Source organism: Leptinotarsa decemlineata, unplaced genomic scaffold (genome assembly GCF_025532065.1).
Source record: "Leptinotarsa decemlineata unplaced genomic scaffold, Ldec_3_MD MMD2_tig00026336_RagTag_RagTag, whole genome shotgun sequence".
NCBI classification, from domain to species: Eukaryota; Metazoa; Arthropoda; class Insecta; order Coleoptera; family Chrysomelidae; genus Leptinotarsa; species Leptinotarsa decemlineata.
Window position 1 is genome coordinate 8,662,869 of NW_027412692.1, and position 13,361 is coordinate 8,676,229.

General features: G+C 35.1%; 1 protein-coding gene across 1 annotated transcript; it reads left to right on the forward strand.

Moving 5' to 3' along the window:
* Positions 1–18: 18 nt before the first annotated feature.
* LOC111502694 (uncharacterized) lies at positions 19–9,695 on the forward strand. Its single transcript, XM_023156835.2, has 5 exons — positions 19–4,753; positions 6,312–6,559; positions 7,120–7,284; positions 8,016–8,973; positions 9,472–9,695. Exons 1-5 carry the CDS (start codon positions 3,724–3,726, stop codon positions 9,585–9,587), a joined length of 2,517 nt encoding a protein of 838 aa, XP_023012603.1. The 5' UTR covers positions 19–3,723; the 3' UTR covers positions 9,588–9,695.
* The last annotated feature ends 3,666 nt before the right edge of the window (positions 9,696–13,361 follow it).

The window sequence follows — 13,361 nt, forward strand, 5'->3', positions numbered from 1 at the left end:
CAATCCTTAAAGCTATAAGATGAAGATGTCAACTATTTTTTCTCAATAATAATATTCTGACTTGATGTGGAATTTTTAACTGAACGACTGCTTCACAAATACATGTAGAGAAAAGTACATCAACTTTAATAATGTGAATATACTTGTCCCAAATTAACTGTAGGAACTGACAATGAGAGAGTTGAAACTATCATGATGATTTCCTGCTATTTCAATTATTTTACAAGCAAATTAGAAGTATATACACAAAATGGGCAAATAACTGAGAATTTCAACGCTAACTTCTTTGATTAGACAAATAATGAAAACCAGGTGCTGAAAGATATAAAGTTCTTTCTATCCACTAACTAGTTTGGATTCAGAGGAAATACTCAATAAGCAGTCCCAGTATTAACAACAAAAATTACTGACGCCCTGAATGAGAACAGTCCGTGTTTATGTATATTTGATGTGTCAAAAGTTTTTGACTTGCAGTCACTGGAATTTTTTCATAATTACTTGTATGTAGGATGTCAAACAGGGAGTGTGGATGAAGTATTAAGTGGTGGGAAAGTAATTGGTTATGGAATATTTCAGGGGAAAGTACTAGATTCCATACTATTCAATATATACATGTTTTCGCTGAAGTGTTCAGGGAAAATAATTTGATTTTTCAAAAATCTTTGTAGGAATTAGAAAAATAAAACGGTTATTCTGTCGAATGGTCGCTTAAAAACTAATACTTTATCCGCCAAATTAACAATTAAACTTTTTTGACTATGTAATAGAAACTTTCTCCTGACATTCGATTTGAAATTGTTGCAAGATTCCATTTTGAAGTGTTTTATCAAGTTCGGTATAATTTCTGAAAACGTTTTTTATGCATAAGGCTTGTATTGAATATTTCATGCTATTTTGCTATTTACTGAGCTGATTACTGAAGCAATAGTCTAAATTGATTAGAGCCTTGTATGCCAACGACTCGGATATTTATTTGTTTCCTTCATTAGTTTTTGGCATCCTACTATTTATATGAGTTGGAAGTTGAAAAATGTATTTCAACAAAATATATTCATATCTTTATGTTACATCATAGGATTACACATTATGCTACCCCAGTCACCTAATTTAGAAATTTTTAATTGCACACTACCACAGTGCATGAACCTATTGGTTCAACTTGTACGAATATTAAAATTGCCAGTCTCAATTCAGAAAATGAGAATCTGTTACAATCTTTATTTAAAAAAATGTGGTGTTTTGATTATTCCTTATGATTATTCATTTTTAACATTTCTAAACTTAATTTTTTGGAAGTCTCCCTTCTGAAAATATTCCAGGGAGGACAGATTTGTTGAATGTGAAAGTAAAGACTTGTTTGATAGTTCAAAATCTTATTTTTCATCGTCAAATCCGGTGGATGTCTTTTAGATTATTTTGAGATAATATAGATAATTATATAAACATCTGTTTGTGATAAAAATATATATCTATATACATACAATGTGACACACTCAAGATGAAGACACATCTCTATTTTAGTAATTTTGGAAACAGATTATTTGATTTTTCGTACAGGTATAGACCTTCATGGGCCGAACTTTTCGCAATTCATAGTCCTAGTGACAGCCTTAAACCTAACCTAGGTCAAATTTTTTGATAATTTGCTTCGCGATGATGAAACCGAAATAAGTTATTTGAAAAAGTTGTTTGGAAATCGATTTTGAGCCTACATACCGAATTCCAGCACAAAAGTCGAATTTCATATTCATAATTAACAGTTTCAAATAATAAGCTGCGAAAATAATAAATTCGTTTTAATGTAGGAATAAGAATGAAAAACTTAATATTCATTATGAATTCATTTATTTCGTTGATATTGACTATTTTATCATTTCCTAGGCTTCTTATTCGGAACCATCAATTGAAAATCTCGGACTTGAATATAAAAATAGAATTTTCCGTTGAAATTCTTAATGTAACCTCAAATTCGATTTCTAAGCACATTTTTCAAATAACTAAAGCGGCCTATACACGTTACGATTTTTCGTAATGCATGTTGAACTGCAAATTGTAAAGAATGGCATGCAGTACAGCCATCTTTCATCCACAGCTCGTACTGCCAAGGTTTAGATTTCAATCTTTCAAAAGTCACGTCTGAAGGAAGTTCTTATATTGTTTATTATCTTTTTCATTATTTCCTGAGATTCGTTTGGGAACAACTCATTAAATTTTGCAAATGAAATATCGTAACTTGAATTTCTTTTTATTTGATTCGAGTAATTTTTTGATTTTACATCCCACAGGCAGCTGTTTTCTTTACATACAGCAGAACGTCTTATTTTTCATATCCATTATAATGATATGAAATATATAAAATATTTTCCCTAAATGATTTGCTTTAAACGATATAAAATCGTAACTGCCGCAGCAATAAGCTCCACACGTTACAATTTGTCTACAACTCCACCCCAGACACGACCGTTGATACGATATTTTATGGAAGCTCCGTATTGTGAACAATTCGACGACTGCATACTGCAAATCACCCAATTTGCCTACACACGTTATGATTTATCGTTGCTGCGGCAATACCGATGCATATCGTACTGCAAGCAGTACGAAAAATCGTAACGTGTGTAGGCCGTTTTATTTCGGTATTTCAATGCGAAGCAAAATATCGAGAATTTGCTTTTTTCACGGGATCGCAGTAGGCTAGGTTTGGGGCCGTCACTCGGGCTAAGTATTGCAAAAAGTGCAGCCTATGAAAGTCTACGCCTGTACCAAAAATTTAATCTCTGCTTTCAACAATGACTAAAATACATTTCTAACTAGAAAGGTGTACAAACCTTAGTAAATTTTAACGCTTCATAAAGCTCAAATCAGACCTTTGAAATATCACTCTAACATTCAACATACCTGGAGGCTGTAAGATAATGCCCAAAAGAAGTATTAGCCTGGACTTGACTGGTTCTAGACTAGAACACCTAAGAAACGTAGGTATGAGTGATTTACACTAGACAGCCGTGTCTATGCAAACTAAGTTCGCAACGGACTACTCTTTTGAATAAATCTGCTTAACGGAAAAACAGATTTAGACAGATTTGAAAAATGCCTTTTATAAACTTTGCAACTGCAATAATTTAATCAACACCTTATTTATTGATATTTCTCGCAATGGGCCAGATTTTTCTTTATAAAAAATTGTCCTTTCTAAAAAAATGCAGTCAATTTACTGAAAGTAAGTGGTCAACAATATGCACCTATTCTGATCGAGGTAAATAGCTTGTGGTCAAATGCAAGCAATTGACCTAGATAAGACTACAAGATGCCAAGATGTGATGAGGAAGTGCAATAAGAATTCAAGAGTGACGCAATAGTAGATATAGGTACCAATAACTGAGTGAAAGCAAAATTAATCTCTTTGTGAGCGATAATCGGATGAATTCTACTGAATGATCAGTGAACCAGTAAACTCGATAAATAAACAAATGGAAAAAGCGTAAAAACGCAGATCGTAACCAATTCTATTTTACATTGAATTTGAAATCGATAAATTGATAAAATTGCAAGTAACCACCGTTCACTCTCAATTTGTCGCCTAATGAATTCCTATTACATGATTTGAATAAGTGTTTTCATTTTTTCATAATGTTCAGAGGAGGGATTACTATATAAACAAATTAACTAGGAGAAGATTATTTATATTTATTTTACAATCCATTGTCATTGACCAGCCCGTGGATGTTGAACAATTCACGGAAAACCAGCTTCAAGCTGGTCGCCATAACGTTGTTAGTAATTTTTCAAAAAAGTGAATCAAGAGTTGTTTTCTCCGGATTTTCGGTGAGAACGGCTTCAGAGGACCTTAGTGTCGCAGCTGCTGAACCTAGACCTATATTCGAAGAGGTTGCGCTTCCATTAATATCGGAAAAAGATGTAGTTAGTGAGGCAAGTGAAAAAGTGGAAAAAATACTGCAGAAGCCTATGGCGTTCTCTTATAGAAAATCTGTGCCAACGGCACTGCCAGATGCAGAAGTTAAAGAATCTCGTATCGATCAGGTGGACCAGAAACCCGATTCTGTGGATTATTACAAATATCTCAAAAGAGTCGAGTCGGAAAACGAAAATGATGGAGCAAACGAAGAAATTCGCCCAAAGATCCTAACTGATGGCGATAATGTTAATCACGATGAGCATCGAGAAGACAGTGAAGATTTGACAGCTACTCGTAGTCAGTCGAATTTAGAAGACGAAGATGATCATCAAGCCTTAAGAAACGATGAGGCTGAGCGTGACCTGGAAAACGAAAATGAGGATGTGGAATATCAGGTTGAAAACTATGAGGTACAGGAAAAAAGCCACGAAGGCGCAGGAAAAGGACATGGCGGAAAGGGTAAACATGGAGGCAGTAACCATGGTGGTGGCGGGCATGGGGGTGGTGGACATGGAGGAAGCAACCATGGAGGTAGTGGTCATAAAGGAAGTGGCCATGAGGGTGGTGGATCTGGTCATGGAGGAAGTGGCCATGGGGGCGGTAGTCATGGAGGAAGCGGTCATGGAGGTGGCGGTCATGGTGGAGGCGGTCATGGAGGTGGTGGCCATGGGGGCGGTGGTCATGGAGGAAGTGGTCATGGGACTGGTGGTCACGGAGGAAGCAGCCATGGGGGTGGTAGTCATGGAGGTGGTGGAAAAGGCGGGAGCGGTCATGGCGGTGGTGATCATGGCGGAAGTGGTAGTCATGGAGGCGGAGGTCATGAAGGAGGCGATTCTGGTAAGTTGATCTCTCAACTCTCAGACAAATATTCATCAATGATAGAAAAATGTAAATTGATGTAATGAAACTATTGAAGCGGCATAATTGGACTTCAATATTATTATTTTTTATTACCATTGCTTCAGTAAACTTTTAAGAAAGAGTTTTGTTTACATAAAATGAAAGGGTATTAATAATTATAATTAATCTTGTATTGAAAAAATATGTTTTGATCATAGTTGCTGAAATTGATATATGGCAGGTTACCTACTAGATATGAATATTACTGGAGTTTTTTCCCCAACACCAAATCGTATTTTTAACACCCCAACACGTGTTTCGATTACCAAGTGATCATCTTAAAGGAGAAGTACATAAGTACTAGATATGCATTGAATATTATAAAAATGATATTGATCTTGGACACGCATTTCAAATAATGCAGGTGACGAAATCTTTTCTTTATTGAATTCAATAAATGTAGAATGTCGTCACAATAATTAACAAGTGAACTCCAGCTTTCAGAGTAAACGGGGTGTAAACGGGTTGTAAGTCATTTTCAATTTTATTCAGCAATACATTCCGTTAAATTGTAGACATTCGAAAATACCGAAAAAAAATTTCCTCATCATCAACTAAATGTGTAAATAATGTTCAATATTCTCTTTCACTTTCTCGATATCTTGAAGAGTCGTGAATTCAATAGCATCGGGTCTTTTTTTGAGTTTCTGCTTCTTCATCGTCCAAAATGATACCTACCAATGCCAATTGTCGAGCAGATAATCTCATAGCCATATTCGTGTTGCTTACGGGCTTAGACTACGGTTGATCCATTACGGTGGGCAAGGTAGACCGTGTCGTGTTATTTTCCGTGTCTGATACGGTCCTAGCACGGCCATGGTTGGTACGGTATATAGTGGGCACAGACCTTTAAACCCAAGGAACATAAAGATTCGGAGAAAAAATGCATGTGAAGAAAATAAAAAAAAGTCATAATTGACTACAGTGTTCAGGTAAACATTTTTCAAAAATGATTTTTTCAACACCGGATGACAATGAACTATAATAGTACATGTTACCTGCCAATTTTTTTGGGTAAGCAATTTTAAATCCGAAACGAACGCATATTTCCTTAGAGCCGACATTTATAACGAAAAAAAAACAATGTAAAGCTATTTCTCTAGTTAGGAATTTTAAACAACCCTGTATATTTTTTACAATATTTGATGGAATTTAAAATAATTTTTTCAACGATATAACTAAAATGACCATTTTCCAATTTCAAGAACTTGATGTCGTGAAAAACAAATAATGAATATACTAACTCGTCACATCATTCCAACTGAAATTACTCAATTTATTCAAGTGGATCTGATAATAGTTTTTTGAGGAGAGAGCTGAATGTTCTTGAATATTCTTCCGGTACCGGCTCTTGGAGCGCCTTAATAATTTTCCTGTAGTGCTTCTGTTCAGTCTTAAAAAAATAATTCAATTGGTTTATATACACTTTGGATTAACCCAAAATCGTTGCGTTTATTTAAGGAACATATTTCACTAAAAAATTAAAAAATAATAGGTGATGGGACATTTGAGAAGGGTGGTGGCAAGGAATACCATTCCGAACACGAGGGATCCCACGGAGAAAAGAGCGAAAAGGGTTATGAAGGACATCATCATGATGAAAAAGGAAGTGAAGGGTATCACGACAAAGAACATCACCAAAGCGAACACGAAGAAATGGGAGGTCTTAAAGAGGAACACCACCATGAAGATGGATACGATAGCGAGAAGCATCATGAAGAAAAAGGGGAGAAGGGATCAAAGGTGACTATTGAATTACTATTATTAGATAGAAACTATTCATACTTCAGTTTTTTCACATCTGCTCTATTCTCCAACTATTTTTTTGATATATTCACATGACATTTTACAACTTTTCTTTTAACTGAATTCCAACTGAAGCCAAACTGACTTAACATGTGGTTGGAAGTTAATCTTCATATTTATCTATGCTTCAAGGAAAAAATGCTAATGAATGTTTATTTATAAAAACCAGAAAATAACAGTATTTACTCATTCAAATGATTGGTGAGTGTGACTGATTTTAGTTATACTCATTTACTCACCGCCATTTTGAACGTGGGACCGATTCTTACTCATCTGGAATAATATATCGTCTGACGAATGCTAACTAGGAACCCGCCGTTATCCTTACGGTTATCATTTGTATGGGAACGACAACTGATTAACGGAAAACCTCATTTCAATTCAACTCATATATTGGACTGCTTTGATAATTTGTTTTTCCGGTAACCAGCTGTCTAACCAATATTCCTTGATAATGTCAGATATTCTTTTATTATTGATTTGATTAACTTTTACAGTTTCACGAAGAAGGTGAACATTCCAAAGGACACAGTACAAAGGGAGAACATAATATACGTAAAAAGGAAGAGTATGAGAAGAAACAGGAATTTTTCGATGAAGACGGCGATGAAGGAGATTTTGAAAAACATGGAGAATATTACCATGAAGATGGCTTCCATAAAGTAAGTACATCAAGCAAGAAAAGATTGATGGGATAATAAGTCTCATAGTACGTTTACAAGTTCATTCATTATAATGCAGTAAAATCTGCCCCGATTCGTGAATATATAAAAATCGTGTAAATATTGCATTCTTATCAACATCAGGTTTTCAGAGTTTGGCAAATCCGCACTATTGCCGTCTGACCTGAAAGATCACACACCATATAAACTAATCGGCTTCGTTAAGAAGCTGGGTTTGTTTGTTCGAGTTTCAATATGTGTGAGCTACAATAAACCTTTGCGAGTTTGACCTGACCTACCCTCCATTCTGCCGACAGTTTTATATTACAATTGAGTCCAGCAATGTATTCATAGTACAGCATAGCACTACTAATGAAACCTAAGGCGGGTCGAAACTACGCTGTCTGGTGTTGAATCACGATTGCTTTGTTTTTGCTGCCCTTTAAGGACGGTCGAGTACAGCAATACAATCATGGCACAGCCTAGCACCACAAATATCCAGTCGGAACAACACGTTCACGATTATTTTATTTTTGGACTCCAACTGGTTGCCTCGCAGTGAAACCTGAAGAGGATCGACGTCTAAGCTTTGCTTAACTGCCATCGCCTCTACTTAATACGTGTTTACTTGAAATACCTCCAATATAAATCAAGAGTATAACACAGAAACATTTCTCTATAATTTTTTTTTCATGATTCGATATTTCAACTACCCAAATGTTATGTTTTAGGGAGGTTTTGAAAAAGGCGGAACTAAAAATGGAGGAGAAGAAAAAAGTCTCTACGGAAAGAAGCACCATCACGAAAAAGGAGGGCACTATAAGGATGTTAAAGGACACAAAGATGGTTCAGGTCATGACTCACATCATGATCACGTTACCAAGCATGGAAAGAAAGAAACTCATTCCGGAGGCAAGAAATGGGGGTACAAAGAAGGTACTGGTGATGGTGGACATGGGGGAGGAGGAGGGGGGCATAAACATGGGGGAGGAGGAGGTGGACATGGGCATGCCGGTGGAGGTAGTGGACATGGGGGAGGAGGAAGTGAACATGGGCATGCCGGTGGAGGTAGTGGACATGGCCAAGGAGGAGGTAGTGGTCATGGTAAAGGAGGTGGCGGACATGGACATGGCGGAGGCCATGAGGGTGGTAGTGGAGGAAATCATGGTGGACACAAGCACAGCTCAGGAGGAAGTGGAAAATATTCCGTACATGAAAAAGCTGAAGAAAACATACCAAGTGAACATATTGAATCTCTTACTTCTCTCGATGATTACAAAGATGACATTCAAGAAGATCTCTTGGATGATGTAAATGAAAGTGAAATAAATACCGAAGAGAAAGAAAGTGGTAGTATTCAAGAGGAGGCCGAACCAAATTCTGTTAAAGAAGAAAGTACCGCTCTTGAAAGCAACGATGAAGATTATGAGGAGGGACATGAAAGCAGAGGTTCGAAAGTGATAGCTGAGAGAAATCACTTGAAGAAATTGAAACCAGATGCTTCAGATAATGAAGCACTTGAAGATGAGAATTTTGAAGTGAGTGATGCAGGTGAAATAACGAAAGATGAGCAAGGTGCCTATAAAAAATATCTTCTCGGTGATTATAAAACTCGCAGAAGCCCAAACGTCCAAAGAAGTAAACCTAAGTCAATAAGCAACTCTGAACAGGAGGCAGAATCTCGAATTGGTAAGATATTACTATCCAATGACGTTTTCTCTTGAAATATGTTCAAAATATGATTGAAACAGGAATGCTTTTATTTATGATACCAGAAGTGTTCCTCATTTTGTGCTTAAACAGTTAAAAATAAGAGAATGACACGATGAGTATATGAAATTAGGAAATTTCCAAATGTCTTATCTAAAATTCAAGTAGTCTATGATGTAAATATATTCTAGTCAGAGCCGAATTTGAATAAAATATTTTTTATTTACTTGACATATTTGTGCGAACCTCAATTTGGTAGAGAAATGAATTCAAAAGGACCTACAATATTTTCAAAGAATTCTATATATTTTTGAAAATATTATAAATCATAAAATAATTGTTATTATATGATTATATTCAAACGGACAGGAATGCATTTATATTATCACATTGACAGTGTTTATATTGTGAATAGCTGCTATTTCTTAATGTTTTAACAGATTTCTGATGTTTTAACACATTTATCTTCTTCCTTAGTTGCACAAGCTGATAAGAACCCGGATAGTCAGGCTTCCGATGGTCTTGTTCAATACACTAAAGGCAAAATGGATCCCATAATTGTAGCAGACTTCAATAACGATGCTGATATTTGAAAACTGAAATTGTTTTATAACAAGTGACCAAAATGTGATGATATTGTTTTATGTTATTTATGTTTGTAATATTCGATATTGTTTATAAAAATAAATAAAAACACCTTGTTTAGTATTTAATATGATCTTCATAGTGTATGCTGATAAAACTACCTAAGATGGTAGGTAGTTTTAGTAACCTCCTGATGATGCTAATTTGTTTAGCGAAACGTGAGTGGAGAGACAGCATTTTTGTCCTGGCAAGAGAAAAGTGTTTTTAATAGATTCATTTGACGCCTGAGGTTCTAAATTTCACTTATCTTACAGTGGATACATAAGGAAAATGAATATAAGAAGCATAGCATACGTTTCCAGTAACTTCTGGGTTCATTTACACAATTACCAATAATATATGTTTATTACGGCTTTTTTTCAGATGTGTATTTAGCAACCAGCGGAGTTCCGCAAGGATCCAATATTGGTCCCTTATTGTTTTTAATATTTATTAATGATCCGTGCAACTCAATAACTTGTAATAAGTTAATTTTTGCTGATAATTTGAAACTGTATACATCTATAAACAGTTTAGATGATTGTAACATTATGGAAAAGGAGATTGATCTTTTACAAAATTGGTGTCTCAAGAATCGCCTCCATTTGAATATATCTAAATGAAAAATTGTTACATTCAGTAGAAAACTTAATACACTAGAATTTCCTTACCACATTATATTTTAAAGAGCTGAGAATATTAGGGATCTAGGAATCTATAATTATAATAAGGAACTGCAAACATTTTCATAATATGCTAACCTTGACCTCTCTGTATTTCAGTTTGGTGAGGCCAAAACTAGAATATGGTTCATTATATGGAATCCCATATACCATCAATACACATCAGCAATTGATAGAGTCCAAAAGAAGTTTTTAAAATTTCTTACTTTTAGAATGACCGGAACTTATCCTCCAAGAAATTGTGATTACCCTGATCTGCTATGCAGATTTGACATTGTAGCCTTAGAAAAAAGAAGAAATCGGCATCTGTTTTATTTCTATATAAGCTATTGAATGGCAAATTGGATTGTCCTGTATTATTATCAGAAATTGATATCTTTGTTTCAAGAATATCTTCTAGGCACATCAATACTTTTTTATGCAAAAAGATCTTATATCAAAAACCTAGTTGATTTCAAGATGTATTTTTGTCCGAACCTAAAAAAAATTAATAATAATAATTTATCAAGCACAACCATTAGTTGTTTCAAAAGTTTTGTCCGTTTGTAATATTTCAGTGAATACTTATTCATTTTAATAGGAATAAGAGACATTTGAATCTGTGCATCTAATAAAAGTCGATTAATCCCGTCTGCATGAAAATTAAGAGCTAGGGATTTGATGAAGTCGACGACGTTTATGCCTGGTTCTGATTGGCAACGGTTCTACCGGTAAGAAACTTATCAAAGTGTTTGAAAAAATGGTGGTCAGTTAGCGAGAGATCTGGGGAGTATAGTGGGCGAGGCAGACCTTCGATACCCAATTTGCTTAATTTTTGGACGGTGATTTGTCTAACGTGCGGACAGGCGTTGTCGTGGAGTGGCATCGAACCTCTTTTGTTGACCAGTGCCGGCTGCTGCTATTTTTGGTACATATCTTCGATTTCCTCACGATAAGTCTCTGCTGTGATGGTTTGGCCTGTTTGCAGAAGGTTATAGTGAATCACACCCAGCCGCTGACCACCATACAGTAACCAACAATAGGTTACCATAGGAGGAAACAGCTCACCATATTTAAATCTGATATGTGGAGTGCCACAGGGTTCTATTTTAGGACCCCTTTTGTTTGCTATCTACACATCTCAACTTGCAAAATGTTTAAAATTTTGTAATACACATTTGTATGCAGATGATTATAATTTCTCACCTGAAATGATAGATATAATGCGTGTACTCAAATCAAAAGTCACTTAAAATTATTTGTGAAAATTGCTTCTGATCACTGCCTAAATATTAATTGTAGTAGATCCAATGTTATTGTTTTCGGACCTGAAGGCTCTAGAAATGATATTTGCAAATCTGTGACAGTAGAAGTGAATGATCATGTACTTGGGGTTGTTCCAGAAGCCAAAAGCCTGGGCATCATTTTAGATAAAGACTTGAAATTCGAAAGTTAGGTTAATCAGTTTATTAGGCGTGCATATTATTCGCTTAAAATTATATATAGACACCGAAATTTCCTACCCATGAAGGTGAAGGCAAATTTGTGTGATTTGTTAGTTTTATCTATATTCAATTATGCTGATGTTTTGTATGGTCCATGTTTAACCAACAAATTCAAGAAAAAGATACAAAAAGTTCAGAATTCCTGCTCATGGTTAATTTTTTGTATTAGAAGAGAAATAATATCACATAAACTGAAGGATGCCAGCTGAACGATAGGAGAGTGTTACATGCTGCAACTTTGTTTCACAAAATAAATAATAGCAAAGTGCCGTCTTACTTACACCGGATGAATACTTTTAGAACTGATGTGCAAAAAATTAGTGTGAGGTATAAAGGCCGACTAACTCCGCCATCCTTTCGCACAAAGTTCTTTAGGAGTTTCATCTACCAGATTTGTGCAATTTATAATGACATTCCCGAGCCCATGAAACGAGATGACTTCAATCATTTTAATATCAATTTCAAACGATTCTTATTATCTTCAAACTATTAACGACCCAATAGCTACTTACCTATTACAAATCTATAAATAGTCATAATATTTTAAAATAATTAAAATCCTTTTTGTTTATTCATTTGCGTACTAGGCGACATTTTTGAGGTTGAGTGGAAGAGCAATTGAATGATGACTTATCATGCAAATTGAAGTTCGCCTTTTATCCTCATATAATAAATGAACTGTACCTAATTCATTTGCTTTTAATGTATTAGGAGATAATAAAGACGAAATTATTATTATTATACATGACGATCCGATCCCAAAAAGGATCGTTTTGATTGCGCAAAAGCAAACAAGAACAGACCTCGAATCGTGACATTTTCTGTTGATCGTTTAAATATTTGGGCATCCACTTTTCAAGCTTTGTGTCCTTTCCAATTCGTTTCAAACCATCAAAAACCGCATGGAAGCTGAAGCCCAGTTCTACCGCCATTAGATTCACAGTTTTTGATAGGCCAGTATCCACCAGGGTCCTCAAATCCTCGTCCTGGACTACTTTTGAAATTGAGTTCAACTGAGAACAACAATCATTCATGTCATCATAAGCTTCCCTGAACAGGGTAAATCCTGGCGATCAAGTGTGCACCTCTCGAATCAGTTGTCAGATAATAATGATTAGTATTTTTTATTTTTTCTTCATTTTAAAAATTTCTGTCATGTTTCAACATAACCTTTCTTTATTCATCTGTAATCACAATCCATCGAATACATCAATAAATTCATAGTCCTGTGATTCATTGATAAATTTTATGTTTCTTATGATGCACTGTTTGGAACCTTTGGTGTAGTAATGAATATTACTGAAGATTTTTCCCAACACCAAATCGTTATTTTCAACAACTTGACACGTGTTTCGATCACCAAGTGATCATCTTCAAAGAGGAAGATTAAAACTGGTTGATGATCACCAAGTGATCATCTTCAAAGAGGTGATTAAAACATGTGTCGAGGTGTTGAAAATATCGATTTGGTGTTAGGAAAAAACTCCAGTGATATAGATTTTATGTTTATTTCAAAAACTTGCCTGAACGTTAAGAAAAGATTATTATGAAACATTGTACAAATAAAAAATGAACA

What these genes read in the sequence shown, in the direction of transcription:
- LOC111502694 (XM_023156835.2), top strand. Translation starts at nt 3,724, where the DNA reads ATGTTGAACAATTCACGGAAAACCAGCTTCAAGCTGGTCGCCATAACG. An exon ending in TCATGAAGGAGGCGATTCTG is followed by an intron (nt 4,754 to 6,311) that starts GTAAGTTGATCT and finishes AAAAAATAATAG; the next exon opens with GTGATGGGACATTTGAGAAG. An exon ending in AAGGGGAGAAGGGATCAAAG is followed by an intron (nt 6,560 to 7,119) that starts GTGACTATTGAA and finishes TAACTTTTACAG; the next exon opens with TTTCACGAAGAAGGTGAACA.